At 41.5% G+C, this 19,822-nt stretch overlaps 1 protein-coding gene across 2 annotated transcripts in view; it reads left to right on the top strand.

Moving 5' to 3' along the window:
• DIS3L2 (DIS3 like 3'-5' exoribonuclease 2) overlaps window positions 1-19,822 on the top strand; it is a 385,644-nt gene that overhangs the window by 245,003 nt on the left and 120,819 nt on the right. For both annotated transcript variants that reach the window (XM_032277907.1, XM_032277908.1), the window contains exon 10: window positions 16,552-16,631. In XM_032277907.1, the coding sequence (XP_032133798.1) occupies window positions 16,552-16,631 (80 nt within the window). The remainder of the gene's footprint in view (window positions 1-16,551; window positions 16,632-19,822) is intronic.

Raw genomic sequence — 19,822 nt, 5'->3', positions numbered from 1 at the left:
GGGGGGAGGGGATTTGCCCGTACCCAGGGGGGGGGGGGGTTGGGGGCCCCCGATCCCCCCCATTGCCCCCCACCTGGGGTAAAAAGAAGAAACCCCCGTTAAAAAAAAAAAAAAAAAAAAAAAAGGGATATACAGATAATGTCTTTCTCATGAGGTTGTGGCAGAGCTTAATGTAATAACAGGTATAGTGCTTAGCACAGGGTCTAGCACACATTATGCTTGGTAAAATACTGCCCCTTTATTTCTGATGATTGTTAAGGCACATTGCCTTAACAAAAAGATGTTTAAGTCATATGAGGAGTGAAAATTTTAAACTACCTTCTGCCTTCAGTGTTCTACTTCCTCTTGCCTCTTTTGTGTCCCCATTTTGTCTATCATTGGGTATTCATATATTCATAATCCAAAGGGCTTTGGTTCTAAGAAACCCCCCCAAAATTCTCTAGGAAATAGTTGGAGGTCCCAAGGTGTCACCCAAAGTAGTTTCTGCTCTCACAGATTTGTTGGTACATAGACTATTAGGCAAAAAGCATTCATGGCTCTACTGGCATTTTTTCCAGTGATGGGAGTTGGACGACCTCAATTAAAAATTCAATTTGGGGCTAGGCCCAGCATTTTGGGAGGCCAAGGCAGGCGGATCACTTAGACCAGGAGTTCGAGACCAGGCTGGCCAACATGTCAAAATCCCGCCTCTACTGAAAATACAAAAATTAGCTGGGTGTGGTGGTGTTTGCCTGTAGTCCCAGCTACGCGGGAGGCTGAGGCATGAGAATCGCTTGAACCCGGGAGGTAGAGGTTGCAATAAGCCAAGATTGTACCACTGAACTGCAGCCTGGGTAATAGAGTAAGACTCTGTCTCAAAAGAAAAAGATTTGGTAGAAAAGGTTATGAATCTAAAAACATGAATTCAGGGTGTTTTACCAAGGTCCCATGTTAATGAAGCTAAGTCACATTAAGTGAAAATGGAGAAGTAGTTTGAAGCCAGATCTTGAAGGATATTAGATGCCAAGCCGAGGATTACAGTTCAAAGATAGCTAGAAGCCAGTGAAGGTTTTCCAGAAAGAGACTATAATTTAATGGTATGCTGTAAGAATTGACTTCATCCTAGTAGCCAAGTGGTAAAGGTCTTGAAAGGTGGGAAAGACAGAGAGGAGACTAGAGTCCATTGGAAGACAGCTGCTATAGTAGGAATGGAAAAGGGGTGTTGTGAATTCAGGGCTTGTCCAGAGCTTGGTAAGGACTGGGCTTTGGGAGTTGGGCTGAGGCAGAGAGTATGTGCTGGGTGACCTGCAACCTGGAAGCACAGGAAGAGGTGTCGGTTGCATGAGGGGTCACTTGGGACTCCTTCTCTCCCGAAGGTGGTGGGAGTGGAGAAGTAGCACTCCATGCTTCACTGTGTTCTGGTCCCTGATTTGGAAACTCTCTGAAACAAACAGTTATTAGGAGCATATTTTTGTCCTAGAATCTAAGTATTTAATATTAAAATCAGCCAGGAAGCTATTTTCAGCCTGCTTTTAAAAAACAAAACAAAAAACTATGGAACCAGCTCTGAATTAATACAACAGAGTTTTGGCCCAAAATGAACACTTAAAAAACATACAGTTCTAAGCTTGGCTTTCTCCATTATTGAAAAAAAGAAGATTCATACTTTCTTCTGTTAAAAATTACAAAGTCCTACTCGATTTAATAATAGAATTCCTGATTATCCTGAAATACAAATGAAATTTTTTTTTTTTTTTTTTTGAGACACTGTAACTGCCCAGTGGGTTCTTCTCACCCACTGCCCAGATAGACCAATTAATCAAGACAGGGGAATTACAATAGAGAAAGAGTTTGATACATGTGGAGCTGGCTAAAACATGTAGAGTTTTATTATTTCTCAAATCAGCCTCCCCAAAAATTCAGAGGCTAGGGTTTTTAAAAGATAGTTTGGCGGGCAGGGACTAGGGAATGGGGAATGCTGATTGGTTGGGTTGGGGATGAAATCGTAGGGCGTTGAAGCTGTCCTCTTGTCCTGAGTCAGTTCCTGGAGGTAGGGTGAGGTGGGGGTGATGGGGCAGGGGTGCCGCAAGACCAGATGAGCCAGTTTACAGTTCTTTTTTTTTTTTTAAATAGAGATGGTGTCTTGCTGTGTTGCCCAGGCTGGTCTTGAACTCCTGGGCTCAAGCTGTTTTCCTGCATCGGTCTCCCAAAGTGCTGTGATTACAGGTGTGAACCCCTGCACCCTACCTTGAAGAACAACCTTAGGTTTTATAATAATAATGTAACCCATAGAAGCAGTTGGGGGGGCTAGGAATCTTGTGGCTCCTGGCTGCATGTCTCCTAAACCATAATTTTAAATCTTGCTAACTTGTTAGTTTTATGAAGGCAGTCTAGTCCCCAGGCAAAGAAGGAGTTTGTTTTGGGTAGAGGCTTTTATCGTCTTTGTTTTAAAGTTAAAGCATGAACTAAATCCCTCCCAAAGTTGGTTTGGCCTGTTCCCAGGAATGAACAAAGGCAGCTTGGAGGTTAAAGGCAAGATGGAATCGGTTAGGTCAGATTTTTTTCGTTGTCAAAATTTTCTCACTGTTAGAATTTTTATAATTATAAATTTTATACTCACATAAAAGGCGGTTTTAACAGGGTCTAGCTCTGTCACGCAGGTTGTATTGCAGTGGTGCAATCATAGCTCACTACAACCTTGAACTCCTGGATTCAAGTGACCCTCCCACCTTGGCCTCCCAAAGCACCGTGATTACAGGCATGAGCTGCTGTGCCTGGCCTGGTATTTTAAAAATATATTCATGTTGTTGTTTTTTATTTTCAGCAGAAAATTTATTTAGTTAAAATGCTTGTATGGATCTCTTACACAAGTCTCTTACCTCACTAAATGGAGACTCTAGTAAATACTCTGAATATTTTATAAAACTGTGCCAGGCCTGTTAAGGCCTATTACACATCATTTATGATGCTTCAGCAATTGTATCTTTCCACATTATCATCTTAATAAAAAATATTCAGTTTGAATATACATTTTCCAGGTAGTTCCTTTGCCCCCCGGAGGAATACTTTGAGGCCTCCCAGTGACCATAGGATTAAAAGACTTGACAGGAAAGCCCTAGAATTCTTGAAGAGCAAGGCTTTTGAAAGATTCATTGTTGTGGAATCTCCCTTTGAAAGAGACCACTTTATCTTGCTCCTAAACATCTATAGGACAGACATAGCATTTTCTGAAAAGAAATTCTGGGTGATGTAGAAGAACAAATGTAGGTAGGTAATCTAGTATGGGTAGTGTGTAATGTGAAGAATGATAGTTCCATTTTTATGGTTGCCATAACAATCATACAGTTGTGCAAAAAATGTGTATAGCTTTTATAGAAGGGAGCTGGCACCATTGTAATGCTGCTTCTCATATCAGAACAACTGTTTTCAGATCTGAAAAATAGGGGTGGCTTAACCCTTCCCCAGTTAGCTCAGCGTGTTCCCTGAGAAGGCTCTTTGGAGCCCCAGGGCTGTTGAAATGCATTCACCACTTGCATTTGCATTTTAGCCTGATAAATGGATTGAGAATTAAGGATGATGATCCTTTCAACAGCAGGTTCTGAATTCCTAACTTGGGAATTCAAAGGATGAGAAAAGAAATATATTGTTCCTCAAATAGAAATCTAGGAGAGATGTCTAGACATAATAAATTCCTTGACTTTGTGACTATTCTTAATTCTGTCCACTAGAATTTAAATCCATTAAATGCTGTTCCTTACCCCACTGTGCTTAGTCTCAGATAAAGTCATATTAAAATGTGGTTACCATTTCTATTTTATTTTTATGTATTAACTATGTCACTTCTGGAAATTGAGAAGCAAATTTTAAAGTATACTATATTTAAGTGAAAATGTATTCACACATATTCTTTCTTTTGCTACCTTTTTCCTATTTTTATATGTCCTTTCCAAAAGAAAGTACTTGGGACTTGACTTTCTTGGTCATATTAAGGAGTGTCCATTGTGAAGAAACTTTATATCAGAGCTCTGGATGGGTGTTTTCAGGTTGAAAGGTGGGAAGTTTTGACATTTAGATGTGGTACCTAAAATGGAGTCATTGTCAACTTAGTCAACCACAGAGAAACTTCTTCTTGTAGGGATTTGGGATAAATTATTACTTTTGCTAAAATGCATCCAGAGTGTTTAAATCTTAAAGTCTGGAATTAAGGGTAGAAGTAGGGGAGATTTCAACTCTCATTGAAATAGAACTTTGTCTAATTGACTTATTTTAACAGCTTCCCTTTTGGTGAATTACTGTCCCTTTGAGTCATAGCTCTGCAATTCTGTGACCTTTGGCTTCTTTGACCTTGGGCAAGTCACTTAATCCTTCTGGGCCTCAGTTTCCCCATCCACAAAATGAGAGTAAAAATAATATCCACCATTAATATAATTCTGTCCCTTTAAGGGCCATCTCTAGGAAATAGAGAACAAAAGTGTTTTTAATGAGAATAAGATTTCTTATATATTGAAGACCCGTATGTTTATAAAATCTCTGAAGATTTTATAAATTGTATGGAACTTTTTATGCTTTAACTCTTAATACTGTATATTTAGGGGCTTAAGTATTTGATCCTTCTGTGGCATTATTTCCTAGAAGCTTACAGACCCTTTGTTTTGTCTGATTTTAAAACTTAATTTGTATTAATCAGTGTTCTCATAGGCTGTTTTAAAGTAACTGCAATCTGATATTTTAAATCTGGATTATAGGTAAACTACTACCAGAGATAAAAGAAGAAAGAGATGTTCAGAGAGAGCTTCGGATAGAGAGAATTTCTGGCCCGGTGGGACTCGGCTGCCCTCATTGCACCCTTAGGCATGGAAAGCTGCATTCTGAACACCAGCAAGCCTAGATTTAAATCTTCTTGGACAGGAAATAAAAGAGTCAGAGACCAAGCCATCTCTGCCCTGCGTACAAACTCTCTTGGTTGAGTTGTGCCCTGTAGTTCAGTGCCTTCAGGTAAACTGACTTGGTGGATTCCAGGCCTTTGCCCAAGTTCTTCTTCCCCAGATAGCCCAGGCCTTACTTCTGCACCTCCTTTGAGTCAGCTTCACATGCCATCATCTCGGTGAAGCCTACCCTGTCTATCCTATTCATAACTGTAATCAGTACTTTCAACACCCCTTACTATACTCAAATGTTTCTTTTTTTCCTCCATAGCAATTAATTTCAGTACTGTCTATTTTCTGTCTCCTCCCCCAGCAGAAATCGTTATCTGTTCTCAAATGTGTCCCAAACCCCTAGGGCAGTAGATAGCCACTAAATATTTGTCAGGTGAAGCATTTCTTGTCTTTCTCTTTACTGCTGATATCTTCTTCAATTGATGTTCCACTGGTTCCTACAACTTGGACTTGTTCTTAACACTAAATAAGTGAAAATTTATGAAAAAAGCTACAATTATTCACAGTTATAAACAGTTTAGAAAAGAAAGAAATGGGCATATTTCTTGGGAAAAAATCATGTTTGAAGACCTGTATGGTATCAGAGGGAGCCAGCTAATTCTTTGTGACCACAAAGGGCCTGAATTTTGAAGTTTCTCAGAGTCAGATTTCAATTGAGCACATAAAGGTGCTTCCTAACAGGTAGAGCTATCCAATTATTGCCTAATGACGCAGTGAACTCTTTCTCTTGCCTCCGCATCCCAGTTTTCAAGATGTGGGTTTATCTGTGTGCTTGGTTTTTGTTTGGAGGTATTCAGAGGAAAAGATTTGGACTTGGACACCTTCAAATCTGATGATTCTATGATTCCGGTCCCTGAAGTGATACAGAGTGATTTCTTGGATTTATTTGATAAGCACAAAAAGCAAAATGGAAAGAGAAATAATAGTATTTGACGATTTGTGTAAGAAAGAAGAGAAAATGAGAAAAAAGCATCTATATATCTGTTTATCCATCAATCAATTAGTCAAAAAGGAAAACAAACACAGAAAGGGTAAACCAGAAAATGATAAAAATAGTTATTTAGAGAGGAGAAGTAAGAGTGGGGGAAGGATAGAGACGGGAATGAGACTTCTCTGGGTATACTAACTTTTGAACCATTTAAAGTTTTAAATATTCAGTAATATAATCTAAAAGGTGGTAAAAGCAAAATTTCTAAAATTGAAATCAAAAACAAATGGGCCTAATGTTTGTCAAATGTATAGCATCAGCACCTACAGAAAAAAAGAATTCAAGTAACTTTTAAGTCCATAGTGAGTATATTCTAAGGATAAAACACCAAAGAAGTCAAACTTAATAGATTGGTTGTTGTGAATGGTTTTGGCATTGTCATTCTGAAACAGTGTTGAATATCAAGGCCATTGGGACCTGGGAAAAGAAAGATATAAATATGGAATGGAGGAGTTAAGAACTTTATGGTATTAGATTTCAGTTGGGGATATCCATATGAACTCAAGATTTTTAGAACAGTATTTAGGTTGAACCACATGAAATTGCCAGTTTTTAGGCCACAAATAGTCAAATATTAGCAATTTCCTGTGATTCAACCCAATATTTTCTAACTCTGCTTGCATAAAGGGACTAGAGGCAGTGGTGGCTCAGTGGTAATGAGCATATCTTGTGCCCCATCCTGGCTTCTAAATGCCATTCCCACCAGAAGGAATTTGGGCTCCTTAGGGAAGTAGGTGATTATAAGCTCGGGGCAGGGATTGTATAGTTTACGAGGACTTGCCGCAGGGTTATAGGGGCTCACTTGAGAGGGCTCCCACCAGCCTAATTTGGGACAATTTATGTATCAAAAGAATAGTAGTGGTAATGGATTATAGTACAGTGAATTTTTTTTTCAAATCAATGAATTTGTAATGATACTAAAAAAAAAAAAAAAAAACCATTGGGGGCAGGAAAAACTTCTTTTACTAGAAGACAGCCAGCAAAAGTAGGAGATATTATAGGATTAGCAAACATTTTACAGTTTACAAGGCTGTGATTCATTCAGGCAAAAGTCAAGTCATCTGGGTGCTAAAACCATTGACCAAATTTTTTTTTTTTTTTTTTTTTTTTTTTTTTTTGAGATGGAATCTTGCCTTGCTTCCCAGGCTGGAGTGCAGTGGTGCGCTCTAGACTCACTGCAACCTCCACCTCCCAGGTTCAAGCAATTCTCCTGCCTCAGCTTCCTGAGTAGCTGGTATTACAGGTGCCCACCACCACACCTGGCTAGTTTTTTGTATTTTTAGTAGAGATGGGGTTTCACCCTGTTGGCCAGAGTGGCCTCAAACTTCTGACCTCAGGTGATCCGCCCAGCTCGACCTCCCAAAGTGCTGGGATTACAGGCATGAGCCACAACGCACCCAGCCCCAAAAGGGTTTTTGAGAACAAGATATTCACGTGATCTCTAAGTCTCATTCCATAGGTTACTTACTATTTACAAAGGGTAAAAGTTGCCTTAACATACAAAGTTAGTCTAATCTGGCAACCTAACAGTTTGTGCCTTCTGAAAGTGTGCACACCATCACCTGTGAAAATTTGAGGCCAGAGTGTTCACCATGAATCTAGTCAAGGCTTTTAACCCAACTTTTCATTTATAGGAAATACAGAGGAGATTAATTTTGTCACATTTGTTTATTTCTGTGTATCCCTTTCTTCCTCCTTCTGTGAGAAACAATCTAATAAATCCAGAACATGAGATGCTTTATAAGGCAACTGACCTGGACCCTTCAAAATAAAAAAGCAGTGTCATATTTGAAAAACAAAAGATAGTTGGACAAGAAATAGGCTAAAGAGACATAACTACCAAATACAGTGTGGAAACTTTGATTAGATCCTGGATCAGGAGGAAAACCAAAAGTAAAAGCGACTTTTGGGAACAATCAAAGACATTTAAATATGGTTTATGAATTGGGTGATATGAAAGTATTAATCTTCTTGGCAGTGGTGTTAGTGTTGTGGTTCTATAGAAGAATGCTTTTAGTCTTGGACAATATTAAAGTATGGAGAGGGAAAGTATCACCTTCTCTGCGACATACTTCTCAATAGTTCAGATGTCAAAAATAAACACACAGAACAACCAGCTAGACATCGGAAGGGAGGGATGGAAGGAGGAAAAAGGTAAAGCCAGTGTAGCAAAATGTTGAATTTGATGAATCTTGATGAAGGGTATATGGATGTTCGTTTTATTATTCTTTGAAATTTCCTGAAAGTTTGACATTCTTCAAATGAAAATTGAGGGGAAGAAAATTAATTTGAACATATTTTTTGGGTTTAAACCATGGCTATCTTGACCCATCTCTTGATCTCTGGCTCCCACAGTCCCAGACCTGTCCTGTCCTTTGTCCTCTGCTTCAGGATGTCTTTTTTTAAAGTATAAAAAGAGGCATATGAGCTAGGCATGGTGGCTCATGCCTGTAAACCTAGCACTTTGGGAGGTCGAGGCGGGAGGATCATGAGGTCAAGAGATCGAGACTATCCTGGCCAACATGGTGAAACCGTTGCTCCCAAAAATACAAAAATTAGCTAGGCATGGTGGCGTGCACCTGTAGTCCAAGCTACTCAGAGACTGAGGCAGGAGGATCGCTTGAACCTGGGAGGCAAAGGTTGCAGTGAGCCGAGATCGCACCACTGCACTCCAGCGTGGTGACAGAGCGAGACTCCATCTAAAAAACAAAAAATGGAAAAAAAAAAAAAAAGGAGGCATAGAACGATAAGAGGTTCATTGGACCAGTGAGTAAAGGGATGTATCAGGGGGGACCATTTCAGTCTGTTTGGATTAAGTTTTATCACTATCCTTTAAAAAACAAAAGAACTTAATAACCACATTCACTTGGTGTAGAATTTTGCTAAAGCTTGAGTTGACCTTTCTGAGGACCTGAGGTTAGAAACCCCTGGTGAAAAGGATCTGTCCACAGTGCTGCCCATTTCTTTCTGCTGGCCATGTGGCCTCATTAAGTGTTACTTCACCACTGAGTACGGTGAGGCTGGAGAAGTGGAGGTAGATGGACTAAGGTCACTTTCTGCTCTAAATAGATTATAGACTTTTCCTGTTCTGAAAAATTTGTGATTTATGTTCGCTTACTTTGTGTGAGTAGAAGTGAGTGAAAGAGATATGATATTGGCAGCTACCATCGAAAGAAAGAAAAGGCACAGCCCCACTGAACCAAGGGGACAACCTAGGTTTGAATGATTATTCCAGCTCCATGAAATGGAGGCTAAGATGAATTCAGCATCTGATTGTTCTGGAATGTCCAGCACCCATCTGGTTGGGCTCTCTACAATGGTACACTTGGGAACACATCCTGGTGGGTGAAGGATCCAGCTCTTCAGTTGTTTTTCCTTCTGCGGTTTACGTAAAATTTGCTGGCTTCTATATAAACTGTGATGCCATCTGATCTAAGAAAGTGTTGGACTAAAAATTTTATTCTTTACCCACTTAAGGTTATTTCTTAATTTTTTTCCATTTCTTTTCACCCATTCTTCATCATTGACCCAGATCCTCCTCCCCAGAATTGCTTGCTAGCAAGGAGACAGACCCAGAGTCACGGACAGCAGAGGGCCTCTATAAATTTTGTTAATCTGGAAATGGTCCCTGAACCGCAGTTTGTAAAACACTATTTTATGAGAAAAGAAGACGGGATGAAGACAGAAAAGGACACTCTTGGAAACAATAACACTGTGGTGTGACCACAGGATTGAATGCCAAGAAGTCATGAGTTCTAATCTTAAATGTATTTCCCAAGACACAGTGGCAAAATTGAATGGAAAAGTGCTCCACAAGAACCCTTTGGTCATTTTTTCATTCATCTGTCCATCAGCTATTCATTATATATGTGCCTTCAGTGTGCTGGAAGGGATGTAAAGACAGGCCAGTATCATTATCAGACACGATACTGGCTTCCAGCCTGTCACAGAGATAAGACATGTCCATAAGTGGCCACCAATATATCAGAGACAGTGGCTGTTGCCATCAGAGAGGGGCAAGTTGCAGGCATGGGTAGGGTGGGTGGGGAGAGGTGGCTTCCATTCTGCGGGGCCATGAGGGTTTATTGGAAAAAAGATGGCATTGCAGCCAGGCCTTTAACTGCAAGGTAGGTCTTAGACATTGGAGATTGGTAGAGTAAGTAACCCAGTATAGGAACAGCACAAACAACATTTCAGAGAGCAGAGGGTGTAGAGGAGAGTTTAGCACACGAGGGACAGATGGGGAACATGCAATCTAACTGGAAAAGTACAGGTTGGGTCTGAGTCATGAACGGCTTTAAATCTTAAGCTGACTTTCTATTTTTCTCGGTAAGGAGTTGATGAAGGTTTTTGACCAACGCATGCTTTAGGATGCTTAATCTGGCAGCATCCGCAACCTTGGGGAGAGCAGTTTCTGTGATGTGGTAGGGGCCGTGGCCAAAATCCAGTGAGGTAAATAATGACAAAGTGGTGAGTAAATGTTGCTGTGGTGACTAGACAGCTTCTTCCAGCTTAAAGGAGGTAGAGATATGAACACCTTGTGGAAGCTGAGGGTGCAGGCTCAGCGGAAGAGTGTGAGTGACAAAGGAACAGAAATTATTTCTATGCTTTTGTTATTTCCTAGGGTTCTTGGTGAGGTCTTGAGGGATTATAGAAGGCTTTTGCGTACTCTTCATGTGTTCATTCCCAGACCAATGGCTTTGGGTAAAACACAGTCTTAGAAGTTTTCTTTCTCTTTAAAAAGTTCTCCTAAGCCCTTCGGTCACGTGCCTTCAGAAATTTTGGTTACATAACATTGCTCTGAGTTGGAATTCTGCAGCCTCATGAACTGGAGTCTCATTCTTTCCCTCCCCTACCTGGTACTTTATTTTCTGCCGGTCAGGGTTAGCTTCTTTCTAACCATTGTTGCGGAACTCTTTAAATATTTGGTCTCACAGGTTCTAAAAGCTGGCAGGGCAGGCTGCTCCCTGCAGGTTGTGAGACCACAGCCTTCCAGAAAAGGAGCCAGTAAAATCCCAAGCATGTTAACAGAGTGTAGCAGCTGCATGGTGCACCGCCCCCCTCACCCTCAACCCCGCCCACAGGGCTGGGCTCCCATGTGCTGAGGCCAGCAGCTCCTAGCCGCCGCGGCTTCAAGCAGGAGCCCTCATGCAGCACATCGTGGCAGACTCCTAATTGCGGTGATGACAACAGATTAAATCACTGGCTCTCAGCACTGAGGACTGGGGTTTGTCAGGGTCACTCACCGTTCCTTTGCTTCTCCCAATTTTCCACAATGAGAGAGCAAGCTTGGAGTCTGCTGCTACAGTACAAACGCTTTCTGAGAGCCCTCTGAGTTTTACTGCCTAGAGGTTCATTCCCTTGGTAGTCTAGGCTGCTGCTTTCTTTCTTCCAGCATCCCCTCAACACATGATTCTCTAATGTTGTAATCCCTCAATATACATATGTATTTAGTAATACCCTGCTTTTATCCGAAAATATTTTAAGGCAATTTACAGATATATATAATACAGTAAATTTTGTTGTTGTTATTGTTTGTTTTTTGAGGCAGGGTCTTGCTCTGTTTCCTAGGCTAGAATGCAGTAGTGTGATCTCAGCTTATTGCAACGTCTGCTTCCCAGACTCAAGCGATTCTCCTTCTACTACTAACTGGAAGTAATAGTAGACTATTCCTACTTCTCAGGAGTAGTCTCCAAAGTAGCTGGGACTACATGTTCATGCCACCACACCAGCTAATTTTTGTATTTGTTGTAGAAACAGGGTTTCACCATATTGCCCAGGCTGGTCTTGAACTCCTGGACTCAAGCAATCTGCCCACCGTGGGAAGTACTGGAATCATAGCCATGAGCCACTGTGCCAGCAAGTTTTTTAAAAATTAGGAAATGGGGCAAAAGGAACACATGAGTAGGAAAATTAGGCACAGCCAGGATAAGGGTTAGTTCACAAAGTACAAACTGTAAATAAAATCTTCTAGAGGCAAGTTGGGAAGGTTTTCTGAGTTTCCTAGCAGCCAAAGCAAAAAGAAAAACATTTTAAAGTTTATTTATTTTATTTTGTACAGAAGACAGTTCATATAGCTAAAGGGGAAACCACCAAGGATAAAATTTGTGTGTCTGTAAGATGTAGATTGTCACGAGAAGAGTGTTTCCTTATACTGCATTACCTTCCCCCATAAGTGCACTCTGTAAAAGGACACTGCACGGTCAAATGGGCTCTTGTTCTCCCCGATTCCCTACAGCGATAACACAGTCATTTGCTTGACTTCTTGCAGTATGCCTTAGGGTAGGCTTTGTGGCAAAGCCCTAAGTAAGACAAGGGCACCACGGGAGGCCTGTGCAGAGCATTCAGTGCGGTTCTACACATCTCCGAAGGTGCCCCCTTGAGGAACCTTGGTTCTGGGAGATGCTGTCCCACAAAGAAGTGCTGGGAGCAAACGAGTCAGGCAAGAACTGTTGATACTGGCCTATTAAAGGCTCCTCGAAGTCCTACAATTAAGAAATCAGCCCAGTGTTTCCCAAACTGATTTAATCACAAGACCTTTTTTTAAAAGATTAAAACACTTAATTGGCACTTTCAGACATATTGAGCTAAAACAGGGGTCAGCAAACTTCCTGGGAAGGGTCACATAGTAAATATTTTAGGCGCAATTTGAGTTTCCACAGTCATTTTTTGTATCACAAAATGGTATTCTTCTTTTGACTTTTTATTTATTTATTTATTTATTTTTGAGACAGAGTCTCTCTCTGTTGCCTGGCTGGAGTGCAATGGCATGATCTTGGCTCACTGCAACCTCCACCTCCCAGGTTCAAGCGATTCTCCTGCCTCAGCCTCCCAAGTAGCTGGAACTACAGGCACCCGCCACCATGCCCAGCTAATTTTTATATTTTTAGCAGAGATGGGGTTTCACCATGTTGGCCAGGATGGTCTTGATCTTTTGACCCCGTGAACCCCCCACCTCGGCCTCCCAAAGTGCTGGGATTACAGGTGTAAGCCACTGTGCCTGGCTGACTTTTTGTTTTTCAGTCATTTAAAAATGCAAAAACTGTTCTCTCATCTTGCACATCATTCACAAGCAGGTGGCAGGCCAGATTTGGCCAGTGAAATATGGTTTGCAGACTGCTGATCAGGAGTAATGTTTGGGTGGCTTACCTTTCTAGCAAGCAAGCCTTCCCGAGTACTGTTCATCAGGTTCCATTTTAATTTAGACTTTCATGTTTCTGGCTTACCAGCAGATTAAAAAATTTTAAAGGTAATAGAAAGTTGGTTTGAGTCCTTACATGTAGGCTAGTCTAGGATTTTCCTTAGAAAGCAATTGTGGGTCTTCTCAAAGAAGACATTTACAAACTAACAGAGTCTTACTTGGTCACGTATGGTTGGATCAACTTCAAGCTGGAAATGTCTTAGTGGGCATTATCATTTGTTCACTGTATCTATAGAAATGAAAGTCTCAAAGCACCCAGAGACAATTTTAAGAAAGTAAAACTTCCTAGTTAACTCTCCAAGTAACCTAGTAAACTATAGCTCCCACCCCCAACCAAGCTAGTGGAGTTCTTTTTTATTTTGGCTAGGAGAATTTTTTTTTGGCTTTTTATGATGTCATTTTGATGAAAGAAGAAGAACCAAACATTCCTACTACCATGTCTGACTTTTTAGCTTCAGTTATACAAGTATTTTTTATGGAGTACTCAGTGTATATAAAACATTTGGGTAGGTTTTATGGGAGATATCAAAAGGAGAAAGAAGTAGATACTTCCTTCTTTTCCTTGTGAGCCAAGTTCAGGATCCTCATCAATTACAGTACATTGCTGTGGTGCCAGGTCTGATTTCACCTCCTGGGCGCTTCCTGTTACCATCCATCTGTTCATTCAACAAACACATCTGAGATGCAGCCTCTGTTCAAGGCTGGGAACACAGCCCTTGGAGCATGCATTCCAGAAGATCAGTGTTTCTCTTCTGCTCTGGCATTCTTGCTTACAACCCCTTTTATATAGTGGAACCAAAATTATTTCTATATATCGTGAGGCTTCAACCTTCACGTTTCCCACACTGTGTGTCACTCTCCTCGAAATATTTAGTGGGAGAGTGGGTCTCCTGATTAACCACCCTTTCTGGGGTCTTTACTCTAAATGTTCTTGTTCCCTCCACCTGAGTGGTATCCACCCTCCTTGGCCCTATTTTCTTAGCGTCCAGTGGGGACATAGTTTTTACCAGATTTATAATCTTAAAGCCATTAACTCTATTAAGCCAAATGCATCTTGTAACAAGTGTTACAGATAGCTAAATATATGTACAAGCAATCATATATATCTGATCAATTGTTTCTTGATTGAGGAAGATTCTCTACAGTGTTTATTTTTTCCATTTGCAAAAGTAATAGTCAATTGCAGTGAAAAGTTTTTAAAATATGAAAAAGTACACATTAAAGGGAAAAAAAATTAATCCAAAAATCTAGCACCCATCAATCAACCCTACAAATATTTAACATATATTTTTACTTTTCTTGATTTGAAAAATCACATTAATTTTTTTTTAACTAAACAATAAAATTGACCTTTATTTGCTGTATGTAAAATTCTGTGTATTTTAAGACATGTATGGATTTAGTTCCACTCCCCCTGCTGTCCCACACAAGCATCCCTTTCCTAGCCCAGGGAACCACTGATCTGCTCTCTGTCTTATCTCTGTTTTCTTTTCTTTTTTTTTTTTTTTTTTTTTTTTGAGACCAAGACCAAGTCTCACTCTGTTGCCCAGGCTGGAATATAGTGGCACAATCTTGGCTCACTGGACAATCTTGGCTCACTGCCTCCTGGGTTCAAACAATTCTCCTGCCTCAGTCTCCTGAGTAGCTGGGACTACAGGCAGGTGCCACCATGCCCAGCTAATTTTTGCATATTTAGTAGAAACGGGGTTTCACCATGTTGTCCAGTCTGGTTTTGAACTCCTGACCTCAGGTTATTCGCCCAACCTTGGCCTCCCAAAGTGCTTTGTTTTCTTTTTGAGAGTGACTCCTTTCACTCAGTCGAATACCTTTGAGATTCATTCAGGCCGTTGCATTTATGAATAATTTGTTAATTTTTGTTGCTAAGTACTGTTCCATTATGGGGGTGTACCACAGTTTGGTTATCCATTTACCATTTAAGATTACTTTTTGGGCTGGGCGTGGAGCTCACACCTGTAATCCCAGCACTTTGGGAGACCAAGTTAAGAGGATCACTTGAAGCCAGGAGTTTGAGACCAACATTTGACATTCTGAAATTCTGAAGTGTCTTAAAATTAATGTATATATTTAATGTGGTGGGGTTTTTATTTCTCCAAAAGCTATTAGAGAATTGATGATGCATCATATAATTAATACTGTCTTAGGATCAAAGTATTGTGGTTAGGATTAGAGAGGACTGTTGCGAGTAATTAGGAGTAGGGAAAGTGGGCAGTTAAGAGTCAGATAGAGAAAGGCCCAAGAGCTTGTGGCAGGTCAGTGCTAAAGCCACTTGGCAGCCTCTGAAGACAGGGTCTCGCTCTGTTGGCCAGGCTGGAGTACAGTGGCCCAATCGAAGCTCACTGCTGCCAAGGAAGTTTTGAACAGAGGGGCAACACCAGGAAAGAAGTCTTTATGAACAAAGCCTGTCTTACCATGGTTAGCACCAGCGTGGCCAACATCATTGGTGTTGATGAATCAGGAAAAGGCAAAGAAGTGGTGGCAGTGCACCGCTAGTACTGGATGGAGTGGAGGAAGAACTTCGAAAGCAGTGAGCACTGACTAGAGAGTATGACATGAGGGCAGAAGGGCAGTTGCTGCTGAATACCCCAATCTCCAGGCAGTACCCAGGCAGGGAAGGCCGGAGGTATGGAGAACCAAGGACAGCTGCTGCCAAAATCTTTAGTTGTTTACATGGTGGGAATGGGTGGGTTGAGTTGGGCATGCGAAACTATAAAACAATAAAAATGTCTAGGAGTTTCACATGTTAAGAGTCTGACATTTGTAAGAATACTGTGCGAAGATGAAATGGGCACATGGTATACTTGGTGTGAGCTTGGTTGAAATACACAATTATTCTGTGGAAACAAACTGTGATTTGGGCTGTTTCCAGGTAGACTTATATTATGGTTAACTCCACAGCCCAAAGTTTTTTTGAGAAGCTCATTGTTGGGCCTCTTCCCCCTGTTTCACAAGTCAGATGACTTATTCTTTGGCATATCCCCATTTTTTCAACATAGGAGAAGGAGCAGTAAATTATCTTCATAGAGGTCCTTAAAGGATAGCTTCCCATCAGCCACTGGGGAAGGATATTTTACCAAAGTGTAAATTGAAGATTAAGTTACCAAAATAACTTGCCCTTCTTGTTGGCTAACTCTTCTTGAGAAGCCTCGTTCATGGAAGCAGCCTCATTCTCACCCACTCACATCTCTTATGGCTTAGGGTGAAGGAGAAGTAGGTGCCATTTCACACAGAGGAAGAGAAAGTCACTCACCCATTTTTCTCTCCCCAGTCTTACATTTAACTAAGATCTCATTCTCAGAGATTTATAGAAGTTACTTTTCACTTTCACTAACAGCACATATGCAAAATTTGCTGTTCTTTAAAGCTGTACTATGTGGGGTAAAGTTGTTATTTGTGGCACTGCTAATTATTTCTTTAATCTTTCCTAGAAAAGACTGTATCTTCACCATTGACCCATCAACCGCCCGAGACCTCGATGACGCCCTCTCCTGCAAGCCACTCGCTGATGGTAGGGTGGAGATTTCTATAGCATTCTGGGTAGCAGGCAGTCTGCATGCCTGTGTGGTTTGCCTGACTGCCCTGTGCTCCCTAGGCCGCATCCTGTGCAAAGCTAGGTTTGCTTTGTGCCTGAACTTGCCATAGGCCTCTGAGCCTTTACAACTATGTGACCTTAAGATTGTGTTCCTGTGCTGACATTGATGAGTGTGAGAATGAGAAATGTTCTCTCACTAGACTCTTCTTGGGCCTCAGAAGGGGCAACAGTGAGTGCAAAAGAATGAATTTCAAGCCTTGGCCCTTCAGATAGTTCTAGTGTTGGCGTAAGGTATCCCAGAAAGAAAGCTCCTAAGGGCTCTGCTTGGGAGAGACATAGGGTTCTTTACCTGAATTTAACACCAAATAAGGTGATTGAAGGGGTACTCTTCAAAGGCATGCCCCCTAGTGGGCAGCAGGAAAACCTTCCCTGAGAAATGCCTTTCCAGGGCTAAGCTGGAGAAGCTTGGGCTGCTCCCAGTAGGTTTTCATCTATCCAGGAGGTTGAGAAAGGCAAACTGTAAGGGCTCTTTAAACATTCTTTTGGGATGTTGCTGAGCAGGTAAAAGTGGGATTGAGGCCAGTTGTCTTTGGAAATTACGGTTGGAGGAAGGGAATGCAGCAATTTGAGTCTCTAAGGAAAAATGTATAGAATATGAGAAAAGTGAACCCTCCCAATCCCCTCCCCTCCCTCCCCCCCTTCCCCTTCCCCTTCCTTCTTTCCTTCTTTCCTTCTTTCCTTCTTTCCCTCTTTCCTTCTTTCCTTCCTTTCTTTTCTTTCTTTCTTGTCTCACTCTGTTGCCCAGGCTGGAGTATAGTGACATGATCATGGCTCAGTGCAGTTTCAGTCTCCGAAGCTCAGGTGATCCTCCTGCCTCAGCCTCTCAAGTAGCTGAGACTACAGGTGTGTGCCACCAAGCCTTTCTGATATCTTGTATTTATGGTAGAGATGGGGTTTCACCATGTTGCCCAGGCTGGTATTGAACTCCCGGGCTCCAGTGATCCATCTACCTCAGCTTCCCAAAGTGCTGGAATCGCAGGCGTCAACTACCATGCCCAGCACCCCCAATTCCCTTTCTAATGCCTCAGATGTGCTGCTTCTAGTATTTACCTACTTCTTGCCCCTCTCTAGGATGGCTTCTGGGTGACTGCCTTGGCTTCAGTCATTCTCAGAGATGACCTTGGTACTAACATGGCCTTTGACATTTGCCCAATGTGGATATCCACCCTTGCAGTTTCAGTCTGCCACCAAGTGTTGATGGCCCAGTGACCTCTTTTAGAACATTGCAAAGATATTAATATCTCCCACTGACACAGAACTCCATAGGTTCAGTATGTAAACTCTTCTCTACTATAATAGATAGCGAAGCTTAGTAGATAGAAGGCTGAGAGATAGAAGACATCATTGCCTAAAACTGTTTTTATCTTCCTTGAAACTATGGGCAAGATTGCTCAACAGTTTCTTTTCTTTTTTTAAAATTCATTAATTAATTGATTGACTTTTAGAGGCAGGGTCTTACTCTGTTGCCCAGGCTGGAATGCAGTGGCTCACTGCAGCCTTGAACTCCCAAGCTCAAGCAATCTTCCCGCCTTGGCTTCCCAAAGCACCTGCCACCGTGGGATTATAAGCATGAGCCACTGTGCCCAGCCTCAATATTTTCAACTAAAGAAAACTGAAAGAAAAATAAAGCATAACGAAAGAAAAGGTCCCCTGGAAATTTTAGAGAAATTATATCTTTTTAAAATCCAAAATTGAAGCAGCCCACTTTAAAAAGCAAGTACTGGCTTGATTCCTTACATTCTTAGCAGTCTCCTCTGCATGCAGAGGCTTAGGCATACCTGCCCGGCATGTAGATGCCACTTCCCTGAGCCACAGTATGAAGAGTGCCCCTAGGCTGAAAGCCAGGTGAACTTGGACCTCATTCCTCATATTTCCCTTCCCTCTAGGTTCTGCCGTTTGTGTAATGCTTGGACATGATTGCTTCATTTATTTTGTCCAGTTTCATAGTTGATAATAGCAGAAGGATACATCTACTACCTGTTCCTCTGTCTCAGCTGGCCTGGAACCCTGCACCTTGCAGGGACTCCAGGGAGCAGGCACATATCCTGCCCCATTCAGTGCATACACTGCGGTTTTATGTCTAGGGTACAAGTGTGTCAGCAGAGGTTTCATAGGGGAAGTGGTCAAAGGTATGGTAGGAAAGATAGACTGGGGACAAATTTTCAGACCAAATAATGTTTTTTCTTCGTTAGACAATGGAAAGCCAAGCGGATGTTGTTCAGCAAGAGAGCATTCAAAAAGAGGAAAATAATTTAGCACTGCAAGGAAAAGGAGAGAAAGTAGAGGCCAGGAAATGAGTCAGAGAGGCATTGCAGTAATTATGGACCTGGACTAGATGGTAGTGAAATCAGTAGGGGGGTTGGAGTGGGAAGGAAAGAAGTGAGAAAGTGATAATGACAGAAGAATCTATGGAAATGGATGTTGGGGTTGAGGGAGAGGGGTCCAAGATGGTGCCAGGGTTTCAACCTGGCTGACCAGGAGTTAGAACCCGTAGGTTAGAAATGGGAATCAGGAGTACAGGCTGGTTTGGGAGAGAGTATGTTGGCATGGAGTTGTCTGTCTGATGATATTTATGTTAGTTACTTTAGATTCTTTGCAGAGGAGCTGAGGAATGTGTAAATAAGCTAAATAGATACAGCCCATGGAACTATATACAAAGAACCCTGGAGGAAAGGAAGCAATGCACCAAAATGCAGTGATTTTATTAGAATGATAGGATCATAAGTGATTTTTTAACTTTCTCTAGTTTCCAAATTTTTATAATGTGGCAATAATAGTTTTATAATGAAAAAAATTTTGTAATAAAAAAATATTATGAGGTGCCGGAAATCACAGGCTGCCCAGTAGCCTGCTGTACCAGGTGATCAGATACCTTCCATCTGCTTAGTTTTTCCTGCATTCCAAAGTAGTTTGGCAGAACAGCAGAAGAAGGACATGGAAAAGGAGTCAGGGAAGACTCTGAAAAGGCCTGAGTTGGTCAGTCAAGCAGTTTTATGGTGGCACTTCTACAGTTGGCCTTTGTGACAACAGTTTCTGCCAGGACCATTCATCCAAGGAATTGAAAAGGGAAAGGCAATTCCAATTTGGATTGGGGTGAGGTTGGCTAA

Source organism: Sapajus apella, unplaced genomic scaffold, assembly GCF_009761245.1.
Source record: "Sapajus apella isolate SASKATOON/1434 unplaced genomic scaffold, GSC_monkey_1.0 scaffold10, whole genome shotgun sequence".
Classification (NCBI taxonomy): Eukaryota; Metazoa; Chordata; class Mammalia; order Primates; family Cebidae; genus Sapajus; species Sapajus apella.
This window is presented reverse-complemented; position numbering and strand designations above follow the sequence as displayed.